General features: G+C 41.2%; 1 protein-coding gene across 5 annotated transcripts in view; it reads left to right on the top strand.

The window, feature by feature from the left end:
• Positions 1–25,447, top strand: part of cadm4 (cell adhesion molecule 4) — a 166,102-nt gene that overhangs the window by 117,874 nt on the left and 22,781 nt on the right. For 3 of the 5 annotated variants that reach the window (XM_039619345.1, XM_039619343.1, XM_039619344.1), the window contains exons 1-4: positions 4,450–6,776; positions 13,951–14,097; positions 20,566–20,853; positions 23,542–23,703. In XM_039619345.1, coding sequence (XP_039475279.1) covers positions 6,680–6,776; positions 13,951–14,097; positions 20,566–20,853; positions 23,542–23,703 — 694 coding nt within the window. In that variant the 5' untranslated portion in view covers positions 4,450–6,679. Of the gene's footprint in view, positions 1–4,449; positions 6,777–13,950; positions 14,098–20,565; positions 20,854–23,541; positions 23,704–25,447 lie in introns of those variants that run through there. The other 2 variants (XM_031731535.2, XM_039619346.1) reach the window with 1 other exon arrangement.

The raw sequence follows: 25,447 nt of genomic DNA, 5'->3' as shown, positions 1-25,447 counted from the left end.
TATATTCAGGAGTGAGAACAGATCAGAAGCAGGTGTTTATTCTTTTTCAACAAGGCCTTTGCCCTGCCTTTACTCGTGTGCTTTTTGTGTCTAAAACAACATAAAATAATTTTTAAATAGCATTTAGTTGTTATGTAAAAATGAATAGGGCATAAGGAGAAGGAACAGAGTGATACTGGACATTTTTATACATACAGTATAGGTCTGAATGATGCCATATAAATATTTTGTATTTGCAGTTTAGCTTTGTTCAAAATGTGCATTTTCTTTACTTCTTTTTATAAATTGACTTAATTATTGCAATATAAGTTTGCATGTAGGCTATATAACTTTGCAAAATGTGAAAAGTACTTGAAAGAACTATACTGTGCGTACTGAGACATTTGATGATTCTGGGGATGTTCGGATGTGGTTTTCTCCAACAACTTGATCCTGTGCTTGAATTGGAAGAGCAAATTCATTCACTTCTTTACACATTTTTTTTAAATTATTATTGTATAGACACCCCTTGAGAAGTGAGTCATAACAGAAGTGAGTTTTTAACATTTGTGTGAGTGCTTGATGTGAGAGGTGTTTTCTAGCTTTTGTCCAATCATTTAAGAGTATCCTAATGTGCCACATCATTTATTGCACAGAGTCATCTTGGAATGCATCCTTGAAAAATGTTTGGAAAAGAATTGTCACTTAAAAAAAAGCACATTGACAAACTATTAAAGTCAACAAAAGACAGGACTGTGGAAAAGCAGAAGAGGAAAATCAAGACATAGTTTTTGTCTGTGTCGTTAGGTATTTAACATTTCTTGTGGTGTTTTTGGCACACAAAAAGTGCTCGCAGGAATTCACAAAAACTAAAAAAAATATTTGGTACGCGCTTAAGAAAATACTCTACTTGTTGTGGCACCTAAATCAGCGGTATTATTGACCAGTAGTTCCTCATGCTGATGGTGATTGGACAGTCCTTGGGATACAAGTGCAACTTGAAGCTTGGAAAGATGCATTTTTTCAGTGATCATGATAAAGCAAAGCTTCACAATATAAATTAAAATGCAAGATTCCCCAGAGTTTATGGTGGAGATAAATTGCAGTAAGGCTGAGAGTGTTGTGGCTTAAAATTTGCCGCGGTGGAAAAAAGTACGCTAAAATTGTCCCTTTTTATGCGCAGTTGATGCATTGTAAATGCTTAATGGGACTAGAAATAACAATAGGATGTCTGTATATGTCTACCTCAGCCCTGTTATGTCTTTCCCTCAACTCATAAAATCAGTGAAAAGAGACTGCCAGTCCTGTTATCGACCATAAAGTGAGTTTAATCTCAGGGTTAACTATACATACACAAAGCAGAAAGCTAAGACAAAGCAGTGTTTTATTTATTTACGTGGAATAGATGACTGTGTCAAGTAGGAAATATCAGAATAGGCTACTTCCTCTATAAATGTGCTTAGAAACATCAGTGAAATTGGCTCCTAAGGAATACTGCCTCTATAAATGCTTTTAAAAGTAGAGAGATTTATCCTTTGAGGTAGAAAATATCTACTAAAATGCGCAGTCTTTACACATAGCCTATTTCCATGCAAACTACGTCATTTCAGACAGCCAGTGATTCAAGCCCCAGTATTGGTTTTGCATTCTTATGAGCCTGTCGTGTTGTGAGCAGCATTGACTTGTATTTATTCGCCAGCCACCATTGTCAACAAACAGTGAAAATAAAGAAAATCAAAACTTTGTAATCCTAAATTGTGTAAAGAAAGGCTGTTGGTGTCCTTCGAAAGCCACCCCAATGATCGGGCCACATTGATCCCTTTGCCCAGGAGTGTGAGGTGAGCTGGAAGTAACCTCAGCTGTGCCTCCAGAAAATGCAGTCACTGATAGTGTCAAATAGATTGAGGAGCTGTGACTTTTCTAATTAGAGTTCAGAGCAAACCCAGCTGGATTAGCTAGTGCATGGCTCTAGGGTAGCTATTAACACCAAGTCAACCAAACAAGAAATCAGAAAGATGAGAGGAGAAAGAGAGCAGAGGGCCAGGGAGAGGCTGATTGAGCTTGTCAGGCCCGATATGAATGTACTCAGAGCTCGGTCAAAATAGTTTTTTTTTTCTTTTTTTAAATCAGAAACATGACCTGCAATTTAGAATTTCTGATGTTCTCCTTGTAAATTCCTATTCATTTTGTAGTATCTCAAACAGCAGCTGCAGATTGAATTTTTTTTTTTTTTTTTTTTGCGTACACTGAATAAAACCCAGAGGATATTAGTCAGTCAGGACAGTTCAAATAACATTTTGTTTTTGTGACTTTCTCGTAGTGTAGGGCTTTGTAACAGCTCATAAAACAAAATCTATAAAGAAAGAAAACTCACACGTTTCTGAATATGCAAATTTAACGTATAAATTCACGTACCTGTGTTATTGCCACACTAACAGCCTACTTGAATCTTAATTTGATTATTTTACCTTTCAGGAATACACCCCCTCCTCCTCACTTTGCCAGTTAATAAACCTACAAATTTCATGCCTACATAGACACATATACATATGCGCCACCTCTACGAAGACATCACCACCTCGTGCTTAGGCGCACACATACACTCATATGTTCCAAACCCACTCGCCTCAACCTCAAGGGAGACATAAGAAATAAATTCGACACTTCCGCTTACCCAAGAAGCGCCTTAAGGACAAAGAGAAATTTAATCTTGGATAAGCCTCCCGATAGAATCTCTGCATTAGCCCTCTGCTGCTGGTTCACAGCTATCCCATCAACCCTTACCTCCCACACCTTGGCACAATTCCCCTGCATCCCTCCTCCTCTACACTGATTTTTTTCCCTCTCCTTCTCTCCCTCCCTTTTCCTAACTGTCTCACCACTTCTTTTCACTTACCTGCTTCCTGCTTTGTCATTAAATTCACTGTTTTCTTCACCTCACTGCTAATCTTTCCCCTTTTACGTCCCTCTTGTCTCCTCATGACTTGTCCATCTCATGCCTTCAGTCTCTTCCCATTCTTCTGGTGAGGGTGTATCTGTTCCCAGGTGTGGTACATACTGTATATATCTATATTTCTGTTCCTCTCCCTTGTCGGAGAGCTTTAATACCATTGGTATTAAATGCTGGCACGACCTCCTCGGCATACTTAAGCAGGCAGGGATCCTTGTAAGGCTGTTTGAGTGCTTAATATTTTCAGCACGCTGCTGACTTAAGCCCCTTAAGTGCTTTGGCAACACTTATTCCACGGTGGCACCAATGAAGCCCATTAAAAATTTGATTTGGATGAGAGAGAGAGGGAAAAAGGAAAAAAAAGAGGAAGGGGGATAGGGGACACAATTTGCCATTACTTCCATTCCTTCCGCACACACTGCGACAAAAACAAATACACCCATCAGGGGGTTGCCCACACAGGGACTTTGCAGACTAACAAATACACACATACTCACCAGTTGTGGGTATGATTTGCAATGTGTTCTTTTTGTCTGTAATTATGTCCTTAGTTAATCTATAAAGTACATTGCGATGACCCTATTTTGTTAAAAGCTCTTGATAAATAAATTTGACTTTATTTGACTTGATGATAGGGAACAGCGTGTTTCAAATTAAATGCATTAAGATGTTTGTAAATACAGCTTGTGGCACATTAGGACTGATAGTTTATGATTAGTTGATTAAGAACAAGTAGAGGTGCTATTATAAAAGCAAAGCTGTGTTGCCTTTCGCATTTTACAGGACAATGAATGTCAAAGACGCGGCGTCTGCTGCAGTTAGCTTCCACTATTGGCTTTGTATTGCAGGTTTTATTGCCAATAGCAGTAATGATAGTACATGAGCTTGAACAAAGGAATTTCATTATGCACAATGTGGTGAAACAAAATTTACTGTCAGGTTGGTCTAGCTGTTAGCAATGATTTCTGTTTCATCAGTATAAAAATATGGAGCCGATACCTTTTGATGGGCCAAACTCGCATCAGCATAACTCATATATAGTCATAGTCATGTTCATTTTTCCTTTCTCTGCATCCAGTTTGAATTACAAAGACAAAAAACACGTACCCACTTCTTGTCAGCAGACAGCCATGTGCATCGCTGCAGCCATAAAAACACCCATTTAACATAAAGAGGCACTATGATGCCTCTGTTCGTGGCTGCATGGATAAATTAATGGCTAGTAGATAGTGAAAGGGCTAAACAGTCAGCCAAATGTACACTCTTCTTCAGTCAACACTGAACAGTCAAGCACAGTTCACACACGCACACACACTGCCACTGTTTGTTGACCTGAAAGGCATCCATTGTCACTGCTTCCATCCACACACAGACATCTCTAACCTTCACAAAATAGTATGCCAAATATGCAGACACTGATCCCACACTGACACACGCACACAGAGTCTAAGCAAGGAGAGGGAGGCCAGGCTTATATAAGCAAGTGAACGACAGAAAACAGACAGATGGATTTGATCAGCAGTGATAGCGCACTGGGATTATGACAGTTTTCATAGATCAACAGGAAAGAAGCAAAACGAGGACAAGTTGTGGGAACTAACTAGCTTCTGCGGACCAGAGGATTAAAAGAAGAGGACAGAGAACGGGCGCTAGAATGGATAAACTAAGCACAATTTGAGATCAGTTTTAACAAGTGGATAGACTTTGTTTCCATCTGAGTGCTGCCAGGCCTTAGACCTGCCAGACCCGAGCTGCTGGTGTACACCAACACAGAGTAATTTTCTCAGCATCAGCCAGTTGACCAATGAAGTCAGCACTGTAGGGAAGATTGGCAATGATCCGCTTTCAGCTTTGCCAGGAGTGTCAGAGCAATCGCCGTTAGAGCTCATTGTGTTTGCAGTAGCACAGAGAGTGAGAGAGAAGGCAGACAGTGTGTAGTAATCTAAGGATGACACCCGCACTTTATTCCATCAGATAGTGCTCAGTGAGGTGTGCGGTGCAGCTCGCTGCGCTTTGTCTCTACACTACAAACACATACACATTAAGCACTCACAACTACACACGCACAAACACACCAGAGCCACACACTTACACAGACCAACAAGGCATCAGGTCCTGACAATCAGCAAAACTGTGTCTGGACCTTGAACACAGCAGGGTTTGAGATCAGTGTGTTTGAGCGAGAGTGTAACTGGAGTGCACCCAGGCGCCGACTGCAGCCAGTGGAACACGTTAGAAAGGAAGCATTAGGAAAGCCGATGCTGCATGATTAAACTGTCCGATAGCCTGTGATTATTCAGAGAAGTCTGAAATTACCATGTAAAATCACTGTCCATTTGCGCTACAGTGTGTACATGATAGCTCATCTGCAAAGTTCTAGCATCCAAGCGAATAATGGTAGATTCTTGATTCTTGTGAGGATCACGTGCAAGTCTCCGGGGTAATATAGCATACCAAAATATGTAGCATCTGAATGTAAAGTATCTTACAACAGTTTTGTTCAGTGCTTTGCAAGTTCGTTCTTCTACACAGGGCAAGCACTTTCACTCTGTCTTTTCAGCGCTGCACTCGAGCTCAATGGATTTTATTTAACCTTGGCTATCTGTAGATGAGTTGCAGTAAGATAGTGTCTCAGTCTCTCAAGAGGTCTGGATGGTTCGGTATTAGCTCTAAGGAACATTGACTTCTCTGCCTACTGATTTGTTGGGTGAGAAGTGCTGAAAACCTTGTCTAACTCATTAAAATACAATCTGTTTGAGGATGAACGTTGTTGCCCTAGATTCTTCTGTCCTTAAGGGCATAGCAATGGAGATGGTTCTATTTTGAAAGTTGTAATATTGTCAACACCAGCAGAGAAAATCAGACTTGCTTTGGATGTCAGTTTCTTGTGTTTTATTTGACTGAAATATTGTAATACTGATGGTTTATTTCCCCTAAATAAGTGTGGTTTGACCCAATGGAGACAGGTTGCCTATTTGTTGTTGTGGTTAACTGTGTGGCTCATTATTGCTCAGACCCTGCTATAAGCTCCAAGTGTGACACTGCAGTATACAGTTGAAGAATTAATTAACCTGTACCTCATTCAGTTAATTGCATAGCTGCCATTACTGAATACCCTTGTTAGTATACGGTCTGTTTGGTACTGTTTGGCATTGTTTTTCTCAGTTTATTGATTTTGAGAATCTCAGGCTTTGGTCTCAGGAGACTTAAAGCGCTACAATAAAAAATTATATTTTCTTTAAATCGAGCTGAGCCTCTGTAGGACTTTGCAGTAGCAAATCTCCCACATTACATGGAATTAAAACAATGCATATTCTAAATTCTGTCTAAGGAACACAAGGAGCTATAGTCAACAAATGAACTTTGTTGCTGTAAGCTTTTCTCTGTGTGCGTTGTGATATAGTGTCTAAATCGCTTGCTCTATAATTGCTCTGAGCTCTGGCAAAACGTTTGTGTGTTGCGTGCAAACGCTGGCTAGAAGTCAGTCTTGTGTGGATTTGTTGCTAAAGCAGTTTCTTTGCATGTGCTTGGATGCTATATAGCACAGTTTGTCCTCATACAACAACAGTTAGCATGTGCATTAGTCGGCACTGTTTTTAAGAACAAATTCAAGTGCATATATGTGTGTGTGTGGACTGGTTTGTCAGTAGCAGTGCAGGCAGGGTCACAGAGGAGCCATTGATCAAACAGTCACAGCCACACACACACACGCGCACATTTATACATACAAACGCAAGTTCTCAATACACAATGAGGCCTGTCCGAAGCTCTGTCCTCTGCCGCCTCCTTCCTGCTCCTTACTCTCTTGCTCTGCGCAGCCTAGTTCTGGTCCTGCTCTGCATCGCTCGTAAGTCCTCCACTTATTCACATGAACTCACACCCACATACTGGTTAAATGAAATGCGCACAGTTGTTTCTACTGCTACTCACTAAGTAAGTCAAGGAAGCAAGCATTTCATTTTCACGTGTAAACACTCTTAGTATAGACACTATACATCAGTGTAATTTAAATTTAAACTCCCTGCAGATATTCCTCCAAATGTTGTATCTGATGTTTTTGTCATATAAAAAGAATAAGTCATAAGTAATTGGTGTCCAAATGTGCAAAAAGCTAAAAAATCCAAGATGTGACCAAGGGACAATAACCCACAATGAAATCATTTTTCAGTGTACTGGTAATTATACTGATCAGATGCAACATTGCAGCTATGTTGTGTAGGACCCCATTGTGCTTCCAGAACAACTCTGACCCACTGGGACATGGAGAAGGTGTCATGTGGGTGTTAGCATTGGATCCTTTGGGTCTTGCAGGTCGGTGTTTCTCAGTGCTTTTGATTATGTTGCTGCTCAGCCTAATTTAAGTTTGGTAATTACATCTAAGGTTAAAGACAGACAAAATGAAGACAAGCATGTATCCCCATGAGATGAAGAGACTGGGGAATAACTTGAGGACTTAAGGAAAGCAAATGAAAAGTAGAGAAAGCAAGAGTGTGGTTCAAGAACCTAATGTGAGAACGTTAGACCCCCAGAGTATGAGAGAATGGTGCAAGAGTGAAGTGCGAGAGACAAATATTGAGAGAGAGCCAGACTGACACAAGGAAAACACGATTTGGCCAGACAGAAACTTGTACTGTATGTGAGGGAGGCAGGGAGCCGCAGAGGCAGAAAAAGTGAAATGGAAAGACAGAGATGGAGAACAGTGCACTCTGTGTGTGTATGGAAGAAAGACAGAGATGGAGCGGATGGTACAGAGATGAAACAAGACACCAAAAGACCTCAAAAAGAGTTGCATGAGATCGAGATTTGAAGCCAAGAGATGATTGATTGAACACAAACCAGAGCAGTAGATGAAGTGGAGTGAGATCAGTAGCAGAGTTGCTGCTGTGCTATTAATACCTCCTGTCATTATTATTATGAATTTAAAGGAGGGGAGATGTTGTTTCCCTGCTACTCACTAGTAAACAATATCCTTTTCCCTTCATTTACAAATTCAATTATTTTTGTAGTGGCAGTAGTAGTGGTGGTACTATGATGGACTGTAGAGGGGGATCTTGGGTTGGGGTAACAAGTGGGGAATAATCTATACAGAGAACGAGTTTTTGTGTTGGCAGTCAGGGTTTAAATTTCAAGCCAGCAAAGCAGTTTCGAGTTGTGCCTTGAATGAGCATTCACATACGCTCTCTCGCATGCGCCGTTTCAAAGTATGCACACATGATTTTAAATACATGCACATATCAGTGCATTTTATTTCCCACACATACACATCCATGAGTTTCACACATATGATATCCACAGTATACACACACCAAAGGGAAATTTTGAAGGGGTCTTAAAACCAATGCTTTTGGCTGTGTTGAATCTCCAGTGTAGTTGCCGTGGTTGTAATAGCCTTGTAAATTTCCTTTAAGCTGCTGTTGGGGTATGTGTGGTGGCCATTGTTGCAGGGTTGTTGGGACTGTGACAGACTCAGGCCGTAAAACGCTGCAGAGTAGATAGAGCTAACCAGCTTTGGCTGTCAGAAAATGTGGGGAAAAGGAGGGGAAAGAAAAGAGAGGAAGAGATGGTAATTTGTGAAGCATAAGAGGAGGTGAATAAGGGAGCAAAAAGAGTAATGGGATGGGTGGACAAGGGGAGCAGAGAGGGCTCAGACAGATACAATTCAGTGGGGGAGGAATGAAGAAGGTATGGGGCAAGACAGGGATGAGGTGATTGAAATACGCTAAAGGGCTAGAGAGACATCAAGATGCAAAGGTCAAAATGAGAAATGCGTTGAAAGGAGGAGAGGAGGTGTGAGGAAAAAAAGGGGGATGAGAGCAGTAAAATAATAAGATTTCAATGCAATGGAGGGTGGAGGCAGTGTGACTAGGGAGCAAAATCAGAATGCTAAAAACAGGATTTGAAATATGTAAATAAATGAAAGTAAATGTTTCTAATGAGAGGTCAAGAGTGAAAAGAGACAATTTTATGCTGATTTGCTGATTAGCAGTGCAGTTCTAATAGTACACCATTGCTTGATGGATGAAATGAGGTCTAAAGGAGAGAGAGAAAGAGAGAGAGATTAAGAAAAACTGAGAAAAAAAGAGGGTAGGATAGAGGGACAGGGCTGAGCTATATGACAAGCAATTAAGAGAAGAGAAAGTAGAGAAGATGAAAGAGGGGAAACTGAAGCATTCGGTCTCTTGCTCCACTTATTTTTGTTTTGTCCTCTTGTCCCATTCACTCCTCTCACTTTTTTCTGTCTTCCCCTTGCTCCTTCTCTTCCCCTCTCCCCGCACACTATAAAAACAGCATGATTATGCTGCAGACTTGAGCTGCAGAACAAATCACATTTAGGGAAGGAGAGTGTGGAGATGGAACCAGCAGAGAGGCAGGAAAAGATTCCCACTGAGTCACAAAAAGAGAAAGAATGAGAGAGATTGCAAGGGGAATGAAAGCATATTGGAGTTCAGAATGAAACTATTGCAAAGCCAGGAAAAAAAAACAACATGAAGAAAGAAAAAGAGAAGGAGAAAGAGTTTAGAGACCAGAGATAACAGGGAAGATTTAAAGAGAAAAAAGTTGGAAAAATTCTCCTGAGGCCCAGGAGAGAAGAGGAAAGGGGACCTTTAGGACAGCATTAATGAAGAAGATGCATGATGAACGATGCAATAAAAGATAAGGGAGATGAGAAGGAGAAAGAAGACGGGCAGAAAGGAGAAGGAACGCTGAATGACGAGGAATCGGGGATTAGATAAGGCAAAAGGTGGGGAGGAGATGGATGGAGAGACTCTGGGTTTAAATAAAAAGAGGAAAGAGGGAGATGTGAGAATGAGATTAGACACGAAGACAGCGGGAGGAGAGAATTATGAGCTGTGGACGAAGTAAAAATCGGGGAGAGGGTAGTACACTCAAAAACTGAGAAGAAAGTGTGAGCGTAGGAGGGGAAAAGAGGACTTCAGAAAGGGACTGAACAAAGGTAATGAGAGAGACGACAGCGAGATTTGTAAAGGATTATGTATTATTTATGTAAAGGGAGACTTTTTTTTCTTGGAACTGGATTTGATTGGCAGAGTTCTGCCTCCCTGTGAGATAAAGCGATAATTTTAGACTGGGAAGAGAAAGAGGGGAGAGGGAACGGGAGAGAGTTGCGGGTCTGCAGTGGGAGGTTTGGAGTGGAAGAACGTCAAAGTCAGCTATTTCATAGAGTCGGAGCGCTGCAAAACTCTGTGATTAACCTAGAGCAAGTGTTCGTACACACATGCGCATAAATATACACTCACGCATATAAACACTGCACACTTCATTTGCATACATACCGTAGAAACCGACTTGCCTCGCAGACTCACGGGATAACGCAAGATAAAAATATGTACATCCAGATGGGAAGTGATGGAGAAGTTGCCAAAGGATGAGCCCTTATGAGTGGAAACTATGAGCTGCTGTTATTGTTTTAATTAAAGCAGTAACAACATCAGGGGTTATGCATTGTAGTCTACAGCACCAGTTCCCTTGTAAATCCGTGACCAGCATGCAAAGAAAACACAAGCTCTTGGCCCTTGTCCAGTTGAAAGATAATGACAGATAATGAATAGGGAGACAGTGACTGCACTTCTTCAAGGATACATGAGGGCTTGTTTGGGGCAAATGGAGACAGTTCATCTCTTATGTGGCTTGTCTTTCTGTTCAATCTTCACCTTTCTCCACCTTCAAAGACATGGAGAGAGTGAAATAAGGGGAGAGTGATACCAAGTGAGAGAGACGCAGCAAGGCCGTAATTCAGCCTGCTAACCCTGCACCAGTGAGACAGTTTCTAGAATTTACCGTGACCAAGGGTGAGCCAGCAGTCCACCTGGCTGCCTCCCAAATCCCCTTCTTTTAGCTCTCTACACCTCCTTTCATCCCCTCACTCTGTCCCACTACCCACTGGCTCCCTTGGCTTATAACTCACCCTATTGTGGGACCATTAGGACGGGTCCCTTGTCTTATGAATTTGCCTGCCTATTATTTATTTATTTGTTTATGTATTTTGAAATGATGGCCCTTCTTGGATGTCTCCTGCCATAGTAAATAAGGGCCTCTTTTTTTCTTTTTCCAGGGCTGTGACAGCGGGGGCAGTGGCATGGGAAATGATGGGAATTTCACTGCTATAAAATACTGCCCCCGCTTGGTTGGAGAGAGAAGTGATTGTTTTTGCTCCCCATCCAGTTTTATTTATCCACTGCCATAACCGTCAGTGCACTACCATGATATCGATTGCACTTGCCATTCTCTCTTAATACGAGTCGACGCTTGTGGAGTATTTTATTATGGGCACAGATTTTAATGGGGCCGAGATTAATACCTCTGTCACAGAGGTTGATTCCCTCCCCCTCCTTCTCATTCCCTCTGTGGATTGTACCATGCTGGTGATCAGAGGCACAGGCTCATGGCCTTGATGTGAATGGCAGCCTATAAAACCTACAGTCAAACTAAAGTGCTGTACCCAGCTGCGTTACGAGCGGGAGTTGAAGAATATGCGTCATCTCTCGCATATTTCGTCCAGCCCCCACCAGCTGCATTATTATACCCGAACCATCACTTCCTAACTCCCTGCTATCATTTCCTGGTTAGAGCCCTCATTCCCCGCCATCTCTATATCCCTCTGTTCTTTCGTTCTCTTTGCTAAGATTGATCATACACCAGCATGCAGCAGGTGTTTCTGGGTGGCATCTCTCAGAAAGCAACTGCGGATGTCAGTCATCACTGATGCATAAGCCACTAATGAGTTTTAATTTTTATTTTTCTTTCCCGCTTTTCTTTGTGCTTTACCGCCATCCCACCACAGCTAATTTTCTTTGAAGAGGTGACAGCTGTCAGGAGAAGTGGGTGTACAAATGGACAGCTAATTAGTTTCTCTGGCCTCCTCCCAGAAGCAAACTTTTGACCACTTTCTGTCTTGCTCTTAAGGGCACGCTTACTGTTGGTTCTGATGGGTCACTAGTCACGCGCAGACCCTGCACTGTTTTTGTCAGGATGCACAGCAACGCTCTTGCAATTACCACTGTTTAAGACAATGGCGGCCAAGCCCAGTTTCTATGGTGATGAGTAATAACAGCCATTAGAAAAATAATTGGGATGGCAGTGGCAGGCCCTGATGGCCCCCGATATGAATCACAATATTGATGCAGAGAATGAGAGCAATAATGACTACAATTAGTGGTAATTGTCAAGATTTTTTTCTCCATTTCATAAAGTATTAGAGTCTCCTTTGTCTTTATTCCCCCTTGGTTTCTTTCTGACTTCAGTTCAATATCCACCGTGTCTCTGTGTTTCCCCTGACGTGATGAATATGTAGGCTTTGAGTATTTCATTAAAAGAGATTATAATCAAAGGGGGATTAGATTTGGATGAAGTTCCAGGGATCAGATGATGTCAAAGTAGCTTAATTGCAATATGTTAACACCTGCATATGCACACCCAGTGCACATCTACACACAGACATGCATGCAAAAACTTGCTCAGGACACACACTCCGTTGCAGATATAGACATTTATTTTGGCCCAAAGCAGTCAAGTCAGCAACTCCTACTACGGCAGCCGCCATCTGTTTGTCTCACAACATTTCTTGCTTTCTGAAGGTGTTTTACAACGCTCAGAGACACTGCTAGACACAGCAGTGAAATATATATAGCGCTGCCGTCTTTATCAGCTCTTCTCATTGCCTGCTTCATCACTGTGTTTCAATATTGGTGTCGTTCTTCCTCTAAATCCTCCCCGCAGCCAACACATTGCCAGGGAGAGAGGGAATGCAAATGGAGATGCAAATTGGTAAATACTAGTTTTGGAGGCCCAGCAAGCTGGTACTCTCTTCAAGGCAATCACATTCCACTCCTGGCTGGAACCATATGACTAATTGCTCTGCAAATCATTTGAATTCAAACGACGGCTCTCAGTGTCCATTGTGCTCAGCGGGAGGTGTGACTCAGCCGAGTCGTGTCAACAGCCTGACCCACAAACATGGAGGGTGCAACAATCAGAGCATAATCAACCTCCTCATTACTGACTCTTGAGCTGTCAGCAACATCAAAGAGGCTCCCTGCTATTTCTCAGCCCCCTTGTCTAAAAATATTGAGTTCAGGAGCCAGACAAGTTTGTTTGAAAGACTATGTAAGACAGTTTTTGGGACTGTGAAAGTCACTCTCCGTGCACACGTGCTTCTGTGTCTGTGCTCATTTGTTACTGCGTACTTTTCCAACCATGTGTACGTGAAAGTGTCCCTGTGAGAACCATTTCATTTGGATAATGGAGTGTAATCAGTGGGTTTAGCATGCACCTGGTAGAGAAATGGCATTAAGAATGTGTGAAGTCCAATTAAAGCTCCCATCCTGGTTTCATAGCTCGGCACTTTGGCCAATTACAGACTTGTACAGTAATCTGCTGCAACTTAAACTGTTCATATACACGGAAGTAGTGACAGGGCAGCAGTGTGGTCATCTATTTGAATGACTTTAAGTTGTGTGCACATGTGTTTGGCTGTATGCCACCAGGTTTGTGCTCATGCATGGCCATTCATGCATGTATCTAAAGCCCAAGAGACAAACAGCCACTTAAAGATTTAAGTGGCTGTTCAAATGTGTTTGTTGATGCATTCTGTTAGACTAGCCCAAAGCAATGTGGATGTTGTATGTGTGTGTTTGTGCATGTAAAGAAACGAATAGCAGCAATTATAATTATCCATCTTATTATCGTATGAATGCAGTGCTAAGAACCTTCTTTTACCTGCTGAGTCCTTCGGTGGCTTCTCTTTTGCTCTCAATCGCTTTATCACTTTATCTCTTCCTCTTTTTTCCCTCCTCTTCAACATTTCTTTCATTATTGTGTCTGTGTGATGAATAGCAAGTAAATGAATCATCCTTTAAGTACTATATTTTATAAGATTCAACCTTTAGAGAATTGAACAACTCTCTATTCCCTCAATCGGTTTTCTTTTCTTTTCCCCTTCTTTCTTTTGGATTGCCCAACCTCTGTATCACTATGTTTATGTCTCTCTTTCTCTCCCTCAGCCCATTGTCAGGCAGTGCAAGCAGAGAATGTAACAGTCTTGGAGGGGGGTACGGCTCAGATCTCCTGCCGCCTGCAGAACTACGATGGATCAATCGTGGTCATCCAGAATCCCCGCCGCCAGACTCTCTTCTTCAACGGCACGCGAGGTGTGTATCTGCGTGCACGTTGGTCTCTGCAGACAAACCTAATTTATCCTTGTCTATGTATTTGCCTTTGGTGACATTTAAAGCGAGCCTTTTAGACACATTAGCAATGACTCACCAACACTTTCATTTTACATTTTTCTTCTCGCAAATGTCCTCATTTTGCCTTTGAAGTGATTTCACATTAGAAAGTCAGCTAACCACCACGTGAAATTAGGAGATGGGTTTACTGTGTGCCCTAACAGTGTGACTACTTATCTGTTTTAAAAGCATAGTGCGAAGCTCTCTGCATAATCCGCTGTTAACCCCAGTGATGAGATCAGAACTTATTACAGTCCTCATTAGAGCATGGCCTTGACAATCACATGTTTTTTTAAATACAGCTTTATGGCAAATTATCATTGTAACCAATATTATAATGAAGGCAGAATTCACTGAGGGCCTCGGGGTAGGCAAACTCTACCTGTTTTTTTTTCTTGCTAATTAAGGGCAGAAGTTGCTACCTTAGCCAGATTTGCAGCAGAAATGCTGCTAGGAAACCTCTGAGCAAAAGAACAGCGATCAAGGATATTAAACATTGCTTTGAATTTTGTGTGTAGCAGCTTAATTGAACCAAAAAATGTGTTATTTATGCACTACATAATCTATGTGATAAGACATTAGTTTGGGCTTAAGGCTACAGTTTCATACTGTGGCTTGTAAATGTTCACAGTAAAGGGGAGGATCGTGTATGTGCTTAGTTCAGGCATATAAGACACCAGTAGCCTGGTCTCCTCTCGAGCTGAGCCCCTTTCCTTCAAGTCAAATGCAAACAAGTTCTCAAAGGAAAAAAAAGCACACAAAAAACATAGACACTGATCAGTAAAGAGGAAAATATCTGTTTAACTCCCTTATTTAGTGAGCCTGATTTAATATTAAAACCAAACAAACTTTGAAAACAAAATCCTATTAACCAGCTAATCAGCTAGCTGCTGCAATCTCTCAGTAACGAAGGGCCAGCACAAATGTGTTCACAGATGCTTGGTTTTGAGCATACATGATATTGTTATGCACAGGAGTCTCCACACTGCCACCACTGCTGCCGCCGCCAAAATCACATCAAAAGCACAGTCTGCAACAAGCGTAAAAATCATCTCTATCTGTTTGGAAGAGCAGCCAACTAGAAAACCCCAAATCCCCCAGCAAAATCACTTGCTCATCTTTCATCCAAGGAGCTTTCTATTGTGAAAACTTCTCAACAGTGTCTACTTTATTGAAGATCTACATACCAAGAACCAATTCTTTCCTTCAAGTGTCAGAACACTTCGTCTCTCTAGTGCCTAGCTACTCCAAGAAATATGTTTTGATTACTTGTTATTTGGAAATGGATTTTTTCGCTGCTGTAATTGTGTGACAGGTGATAAGACAGATAATCTGTTTGCTGAGCTAACTTCACTCAATCTGCTCTTGATGACTGTTGCTGAGCTCCTGAGTATCGTACACATTAGCATTTTAATTCCAATCTGCAACTCTTGCTAAGTCCATAATTCTGAATTCTTATCCGAGCATCTTAAAATCTGACTTTTACAAAACATTGTGTTTGTGCATTAGACAGCGCTCAAAGGTCCTAATAGTTATTTTAATGCCACTGGCAGTTTCACGCAGCTTTAACGGTTTAATAGTTTGTTTTTTAGTGTGCAATAAGTAGGTAGACATTGTAAAATGCTAAAAGGAGCTTAATGTCAAAATAATGAACGGCCAATAGATCAAGAGCTGATTTTCTTGGTGAGTTGGTACAAGGTACAATGCTCAGACTTTTTAAAACCCTTTGCTTTTGACCACAGTAAAAAGGACGCTCTTGTACCTCAAAGTTGTAATTGCAATCATCTAGTGTGATATTTATATATGTGCAAATTTGCACTTGAACACATTTTCAACTTTCTAATCATTAAAACCTGCAGTTCTTGTAATTACATTGATCCGGCAATCAACACTCCCACACTCCCCACAGGAGCAGTCTGCAAAATAGCAGTCAATGAAAGTTTTCTGAACAGAATGCAAAGATTAGAGAAAAATCAGTGAAAACAAAAAACAGTTGCAGGCGTAGTTTCACTGTTCACAGGTGCAGCACTCCAGTGCTTTTGTTCCACACACTTAGCCTTCACTTGTTAGTCACCTCGATCACGGAGCGGACGTAATTGGGTAGTTGAGGTTGCTGCTTTGGGAAACCTTCTCCCCCCAATTCTATCAGATCAGCACGCTGCCGGTAAGTTCCATTAAGTATTTAAACAGAGTCGCTCCGTCTGCTCTCCCACGAGGCTTGGACTTGCACCCTTCGGAAAGCATGATGAGGCCTAATCAAAACGAGGAAGAAGAAGCGGTTTGAAGGCTCAAATGAAAGAGAAAATGAGAAAGAAAGAAAAGAGTGAGGGAAATGAGAAAAGGTGCTGAGGGTTAAGAAAAACACTGCCACAGAGAGAATAAGGAAAGGGAGGATCAGTTGCTGAAGAAAGACACAGCATTAGGAAGTGCTCCAAAGTCTAGCAAAGCTATAAAGCATTGATGGCTTCCCATAACTAATTTGGCTCCTGTAAGAACAAAAAAAACCTCATTGTGGAAATTTTCTGGGAGTGTAAATTACACCTCACTCTGGCTCTCGCCACCTCCACCATTTCTTCCATCACTTGTCTCTTGCCCATCTGCCACCCAGATTACAGGCTAAAAAACTAAGACCTTTCTCTGTTGATGCATTCCACACTAGCTGCCCAAACAGAGCTGCTGCACTGTGCAGTGAATTAGACTGCCTGTTTTGCTAGTGAGCAACTAGTCAGGGGTGTTTTTTATGAGATTGTGGGGACAGAGAGCTACAATAGAGCAGTAGAACTAACTAAATGGACCCTTTCTCCGTAGTGGTCCATATCTCTCTTTCTCATCTTATTGCCAACTCTCCTCAGCATGCAAATGAGATAGGACAATCATGGTGAACTTGGACTTGAACAGAAGTCTGACATTTAGTTGCCATTTAGTGCAGAGAGGGGGAAAAAAGATTTACCTGTCTGTAGGGAATGGCTCTCTAACAATGCTCTCATTGCCATCCGATGGAGGGGAAATTTTAGGGGTGGGGTGGACAGATTAGTGTGGTGTACCTCCAAGAAAAGTGGACTAACTCCATCGCCCCAGGCCGCTCTCTTAGTCTCCAGTGGATTTCTGTCTTTATATTATTTTTCCCTGCCTGCTGCATTATGTAGTCTATTTTTCTCGTTTTTCTACATCCCTATTTGCTCTCTCTCGCTCACACACTCACACACACACAAGCATGCACGCACTCCCGCAAAGCTAATATCTATACCGTAGTGTCTGTTCTGTGTTGTAAATTGTCCTGCGAGATGGCCAGGCCAAATCCAACACAAAGGAAAGAAGAGAGGGACAGAATAAAATAGAGATGGAACATGAGGGAGGTTTCACAGCCAAGTCAATACAAAGTGAGTCTCAAAGGTATTTATGAGAATCTATGGACATGAAGCCACTGTCAACCACTGACTGTTATTGGTGTTATTTGTCATTATCAGCATTTTTCTCCCTATTGATTGTACTCTTTCTTTAATAACAAAGGGAAAGTTGTTACATCTTCACTACTCCTCATCCCTCATGTCACTGTCCTTTCTTATTTTTCTCCTTTGTGGATTATATGGTTAGTAATTGTAGCTTATTGGTCTGAGATTCGGGATTGGCTTTAAAATTGTTGCCTTTAATGCCTTTTGTTATTTTCTATTGTTTGAACTACACAGTATGTTATACACAACTGTAGTATTCAGCACGTATCTCTGACTCAAAAGTTTGTGCCTCTGAATTTAATATCTTTCCTAAAATGAAATAAATAGCATGTTTCAGTTCTTCAGAGAAAGTAAAAACAATAATGATTAAAATCTAATAAGATAAACAATAAAAATGCCAGACGCTAATTAGGCATGGGCTTAGAGAGGAAAAAGCATGCACTTACAAAGAGAGTGAATGAATGCATTCTAGTTAACCAAAGTCCAATCATTGCTTGGGAAAATGAACGACACTCTCCCTCTAAGCTGGAAATGAGTGAACCAAGACATCTGTTATGTTGTATCAATGTGCAGCCTGGAGCTGCTCCACCGAGACTGACTTTGCAAAACTGTTTATGAACTTTTCTATATCAAACCAAGCTTTGGATTTAACAGCACTATCAATTCCCGAGCGGCAAATCAACAGGGGTGCTGTCGCAGCCACAGTGTCTCCCATCTTTTGTCAATTTTTTTTCCTCTGCAAAGCTGTTCATGGGAGTGACATCGCAAACAGAGGGTGAAGAATCTCGTTTCAGAGTTGGTGAGATATAACTGACTGTTTGCTATTACAGAGCAAACTATCATGAGGCCAAGAAGCAACTGATTCCAATGATCAAAATGTCATGTACCTCTGTTGAAGCAGCCTTCAGCTCTCTTGTGCTGTTTGATAGATACTTGCAAAATACTGCAAACAAAATGTAAATGCACTGTATTTTCAAAGATGCACAACAAAAAGGAAATCTTGTTATTTGCAAAGTACTTTCAACCAGACTTGGCCAATTTCATTTAACTACAGAGTCATATCAGAAGTCCACCCCAACCTGTAACTCTGGACCCATAATTTTAATCTTAGCTGTAATAAAAATATAAGCAGTTCCAGCAACCTGTTCTTGCTTGGTCAGTAACAGGCTGCCTCAATGGCCCTTCAACTATTCGTCCTAATTGCTTTTATTTTGCATTGCTGTACAGGTTCATCCTAGCCTGTCTCAAGACCTCTGAATCTCTGCCCACATAGAAGATATGTGTAGAGTTCCTGAACTGATGCTTATTTCTTGAGCAAAAGTAATGTCCTTTGTCTGTGCCGACCCCTCCCTCCAAAAAATAACAGAAAGTTACCCCAAAACTTGCATCAAGGTTAGATAAGACTGACGCAAATAAGCAGGTTGTTATGTTGTTTGCCATGTCTGACTGAACACTTGCCTGACCACCTGAGGCATACAGAAGCAGACGAGGCGAAGATCCTCAAAAACACTGTCACTGCACAAAAGTCCTGTCAAAAGAATTCTTTCGCTTTAAGCGCAGTTTATGTTGCAATTTCATTCAGTCTGGTTCTCATTGCAAAAACCTGCATTTTGCTGAATAAAAGTCCAGCAGACTCCAAGTTTGTCTGTAGTCTTTTAGTGAGTTTTTTTTTTTAACTTGTTTTGATACTCAACCCAGTATATTTCACAGACAATCACAGTGCTTTTTGCTTCACCACATCTCCCTGACACCTTTGGTTGCTTATTTTTCAAGTTACGATTTTACCATATTTAGTGTATGAAGAGGTTTTTTTGTGTTTTTCAAGATATTAGGCAAAATTGTTTATACACACAGAATGAAGAAAGTATGGAGCTTATCATTGATCTAGTGTTTCCTTTCAAGCGGCCAATTATCCAAATCTCTTTAATTTAGATATTTAATAGCTTTGGGAGGTTGATTGTGGCCAGATTGTGGCCATTTAAGCTACCCATCACCAGACCCGTTTATTGATTTAGCCAAGTCCACACCAAACTCTTTTACCTGTTGCGCAACCTTTCAGAAGTTGAAACGTCTTTTCAGGTTTCATCAGCTGTCCCGATCACAACAAAGTAGCCAATTAAAGTAGAATAGAGGATCCCAATAACTGACCAGTTGGGACTACTTTGTCACTAACTGATTAGCTCCCTCTTGTGGAGAATTTGCATCCTGCAGAATAAATTACCTTTTGTGGGGACTAGATGTCAGCTTCCTGAAATGCTTTTAAAAATGTAAAACTGACAGATTTACCAAGATGAAAGCCTGCCAAGTAAAATGTATGAAAACGAGATTTGTAAAATATGGTATCTTTAGCAGTCATAGCTTGTGTGTGCATGTTTATGTGTCTGCGAGAATGTAAAAAGATCTACATATGTTTTTTGGCTTTAATTAATAGTGACACAGTGGTTAGATTTTAAATAAATGCTTTACATTATAACTAGCAGTGGTTCCATAGTAGTGTAGTGGATTGCACATTTGCTTAACAAGCGTAAGATTGCCTGATTAGATCCTTGGGAGGAGACACAAATCCCTTTGTGTCAAGAAGGGCATCTGGTTTCAAACCTGCCAAAGAAAACCTGCAGCGCTACCTGTTGTGGTGATCCCACATGACAGGGACAGCCAAAAGTAGCTTTGTTTGTTATTTCATTATAAATTGTGACTGTCTTTTTTTTTTTTATATATTTGTTTGCTGACTATTGAACTCACCACCCATCATCTTGTTCTTGAGTTCCTCACCAATTCCACATTTTTGTTCCATGTCATTTTCATCGCCCCTCCCTTTCTCTCCCACCTTTTCACGGTCCTCTTCTCTGTATCCTCAACAATGCCAACTCATGCGGTTTCACTTCCGCGCCACCCTCTTCCCTCTCCTACTCTCTCCTTTTACTTTGCCCAATTCCAGCCTTGAAGGACGACCGTTTCCAGATGGTGCTCTTCACGCAACGGCTGGTTCGCATCACACTGACCAACGTTAGTGTGTCGGATGAGGGCGGCTACTTCTGCCAGCTATACACGGATTCCACGCACCACCAGGTGGCGACACTCTCGGTCTTGGTTCCCCCAGAGACACCCACAGTGGAGGTGAAGCAGGAGGCTGTGGAGGGCGGTGAGGCGGAACTCACCTGTGTGTCACCACGCAGCAAGCCAGCCGCCACCCTGCGATGGATGCGTAAAGGACGGGAGATAGCAGGTACATGGCTGACAGATGGACTGAAGAATGCTCAGATGATTGTTTGAGATAAATGAGGGAGTTAATTGGATAATAAAGGGCAGGTGAAGTAGAATGGTTGGGTGATATCACAGATTGAGTGCTGAATAAAAGAATGAGTGATTGATCGGTTGATCGGGGACTAGCAGATGGATGTGTTGATAGAAGCAGGTAAAAAATAGATGAATGATAAGTGAGCAGGGAAATGTGAGTCTGGGTTTTGGGGTTGCCAATGTTTATTTCTCTCCAAACCACTTTCTACATTATGATCCACTTTTTTTGTGCAATATTTATAGGCAACAGTAAAGTTCCAACTGATTAACAGCACTTCTTTTGAGACTGGAACAGTAGTATTCCTTCTATTTCAAGTTAATTGAAGAAATAAATCTGTGTTCATTAAATCAACATCAGCTAAATAATGTAACACTTTTGCCTGTCCGCGTCCACTACAGTGAAAATCTTTTCATTATGAAAACATATACATAGACTTTGTCCGTTCTCTCAAGCTAATCTCTCATGAAAATTAATTTCAGTTGAATTTACTTGCACGTAATCTGACAAGCACACTATTATATTAAACTGCCAGAAGCCTCGCACACTCCTGATTTTCTTCTTTTCCCATGTTATCTGTTTTACAGCTTCGTGAAGACAGTTTTTAATTCAACATCTTCTGACTCTCTCTACTTCTTTGCTGCTGATAAATCTATGAGCCATCCATCAGTCAGATACCCTGATCTATCCTTCGTCTCTAACTCGCTGTCTCCTTTGGGTTCCCTCAGTTAAAGGAGCACTTCGCTCAATAATACATCTGAGAACTATCTTTCCATGGCCCTTCAACCTATTTAACCCCTGAGAAATCATTTTTGTTTTTTTTCACCCCCACCCATTTTTCTTATTACTTTTCTGTTAAATCAGCATTTGTGTTTGATTTAAATTGCTTAAAAACTTTATCAGTTGACTGAGCAACAACAAAACAGCTCTTGGGGACTTAGTTATGCAAAGCATTTCTCGCTGAGGCTTATTGTTATTATTTTTATTCGGTTTTATCTCCAGTTTTTAATAAATTCAGACAGTATTGTTCAAAAGTACAAACTGGTGTCAGATGTGTTTTGTATTGTTATTAATTCATTCATTTATCTGTAACTTCAGATAGCTCTGCACGGACCAGATTAAATAAAGTGCGATAATCTGTTGTCAGCAGCTTATTGGACATGCACTGAGCAGCGTTTTGCCCTTTTAAACTTCATGTCAGCTGTCATCTCTTTTACCTTCTATTTTTGTCTGACACCGGGTGTCTCTTTCATCCAGTCTCTTCTCTTTTTCTCTGTCAGAACGCACCTGTCACCGTCATTCTGTGTCTTTTCTCCATGTCCTTATGCTTAACTTCTTCACCTTCTTTTAAACCAGTCTCTTTTTTTCCTGTAAGTTTCACTGCTGACAAAGACGTGAGGCTCCTCGGCATAGTTGTTGGCTACACAACAGTTTAAGAGTCCAAGAGACAGACAGGGACTGTCCTTTTGCCTCAGTTGTCTTATCTTGTTTCCTAATGCTTCTCTCTCCTCTCTTCTCTTCCCTTCTTTTCTCTCGCCTCCTCTCTTCCACCCATCTCTTTTGGCCCTGAGTTAAACGAACTGTGACACTAAAGGTTAGAAGCAGATCCCAACAGATATCAGAAGCACTCTTTAATTAAGACGCTATCTTCCCGCCGCACCCTTATTCTTGCTCATCTGCACACGCTGGCATCCTCTCAGGCCTCGATTAAGCTCACTTTCATTTGCTTGCCGGCAATAATTGAAAATTCAGTGCAATATAAGTATATTGTATTCTGCCTAAACAAGCACAAACTCCCAATACGTGACCATGTCAAGTCCCGTTAGTTTGCTGCCACTATTCCTCCTCCCTCCTTCTGTCTCTCCTCCTCCTCTCTTCTTGCATCTTTCTTCCACTCTGCATCTGCCTCGCGCTGTTATCATCCTCTTTCATGTCTGCCCCCACCACCCCACCCCTCTCACACACACACACAGACACACACACACACATCAATCATGCTTGTTTTGCTGCCCTCGTTCTCTCTCTGTGCGTCCCTCTCTCCTTTCCTTTTATTCTCTCACCCTGTTCCTTTGACGTCCTTCTCTCTCGCCATGTCTGGCTCAGTTAAAATCTCAATTGGGTTATGCATATTTTCTCTTTTATCCTTCTCTCTCCTCTATCTCTCTCTTTCTTTCGCTCGCACACAGACAAAACATTCAGTTGATTTACTATCGGAAAACAAACTGTGCTGCTGCTCATAATTGCCATGAAATATAGATGCAAATTGCTTTCTATTCTCTCTATCTCTTTTTTGCTCCCTCACCACTCATCCTCCCCTTTACAGGTACCTGGTGATGCTTTAAAAAGCTCATTCATCAATCCCTTACTTCTTACTCTCTTTCTGCTCAGTTTTTCTATCCCCCCTTTGGTTTCTCATCAAAAAAAGAAAGCAAAATCCCTTCTTCTCCTCCATCTCGCCTTCTCCCTGCAGCTCACAGTCCCCTAACATAGGTGTGATGTCTCAGCAGGGAGAAAGTAAGAACAGGCATATTTTGGCTGCTAAAATATTTCTTGGCCTCCTCACCTGTATTATTTACTTCCATTCTTTCAATCCCCCCTGCTTCCCCTGCCTGTCTCCAGGTGTGGTATCCCTGCAGGACAATGGGAAGACATTCAGTGTGTCCAGCACCATCCGCATCCCGGTAGAAAGGAAAGATGATGGGGCAGCACTGAGTTGTGAGGCATTCCACCCTGCACTTAATGGGCAGAAGAGGATTCGGCATTATCGCCTGGATGTGTATTGTAAGTCCCTTCTCTTCTTTTGTGTGTGTGTGTGTGTGTGTGTGTGTGTGTGTGTGTGTGCGTGTACTTTAGATCCAAACAATTTCTATCCATCTTTCAGACAAATTAAGTAACATAATGTTCATTGCCAAATATTTCAAAACAAACATTATTTCATCTGTATTGCTGTCACTGAAATTGCTACTTCAGGCCTCTTCATTATAGTGTTTTACTTTAATGCCAGCAATAATTTTGTCAGGGTAGCAGCCTCATTTTTCAAACGGTGATATCTCATTTTAGAATGATGCTCATTTATACACCGTCCAGGATTTTAACAGAGTGATATTCAGAACTGCCCTGTATGAGACCTGCACTCATTAAAACCTAATACATACAAATCTTGTCATGCAGGGAGCTGCCAGAAATAGGCCCATGGCCAGGTTAGGCTCCTGGCCTGTTGTTTAAACAGCCAAACAACATCAAGTGAAAGAAATGTGGACTATATTAGTATGTGAAACAATCCCTGCCCTACATTGACTTTGTCTTTTTGTTGCTGGTGTCTTTGCACAAGTTTGTGTGCACTAAATTGTAATGTCCTCTTAAGCGAGGCAAAGCGGGAAAACTACTGAAAGAGATAACTCCCTGGGTTTTTGTATGATATATTTTTATGCCACACTAAATTGTCAGCATTTGTTTGGGTTTTTTTGTTCTTTTTGAAGTCTGTTTCAGTAGAATCAGTGTATAAAATGAGAAAATCAGATGTAAGCTTGTCAAGTTTTTGATGTTTGTTTTTGATGTGAGGAGGAACAAATATTTGCTTTCAGCTCAGTGTTTTGATTTGAAGATATTAATTTGTACTACTCTGTTTGCATGCTGCCTAAGTGAAACCAAAAACTGAAATGGACTAAAATTTGGAAAAAAAAGAAGGCACTTATTAGAAAATACAGGAAAATCCGTCACAATAACAAAATCCAGAAGTGACAGGGACTAATCAAAAGCAGCGTGCCGGCAGGACCGAAACATGGGAAACTCAAATATACAGGGTGTGGTTCTGTTAACCTAACCACCAGACCTGATTGCAGCCACTCAGGCAAAAGGCAATGCTTCCAATCCCACCAGAGTACACTTTGGAAAAATTCCAAAAACTACTCTTCCCTCAGAATTTCTAAAAATAGTGTTGGGTCTACTTTTTAATGGAAGTCACGTCAAGCAGCGCAGAGCAGATGAGGAGGACAGGAAGTTAGACATGGGGACGGCATAGAGAATCTGGTCAGTTTTCAGAATATAAGACCCCATGCAGACTAAACGCTCCATTTCTGAAATGCTACTGGTGTGCCTTGAAGTCTTGTGATAATGGAGCAAAAGTGTGTCAGAGGCAAGACATCAAAGACATGTACCACATGTATTCCAGGGGTCAGGAACTGAAGGAAAAGGAAACAACAACATAACAAAGTCTGTGGGGAAAACGCACAAACTATACACACCAGGGAAAAGGCTAATAAGACAGGTGACAAGACAGAAAATAATACACAGGGACAGAACAAAACAAAAAACATGTTCCAGCACAAAAATCGTAGCACATTTTTATTTTATTTTATATATTTTTTGGGAAAAACAAAGATTGTGCAAAGTTCATTTTGTATTTGTTTCATGTGGATCCCTATTTCCTTCTATAGTGGGATTGTCTTGTGGGCAGCAATTGATAAAAGGCGTTATTATAGCTGATAAACTGTGATGAGAATACAAGATAAAGTACATACAGTAT

This window comes from Oreochromis aureus, linkage group 11, assembly GCF_013358895.1.
Source record: "Oreochromis aureus strain Israel breed Guangdong linkage group 11, ZZ_aureus, whole genome shotgun sequence".
In the NCBI taxonomy this organism is placed as follows: domain Eukaryota; kingdom Metazoa; phylum Chordata; class Actinopteri; order Cichliformes; family Cichlidae; genus Oreochromis; species Oreochromis aureus.
This window is presented reverse-complemented; position numbering and strand designations above follow the sequence as displayed.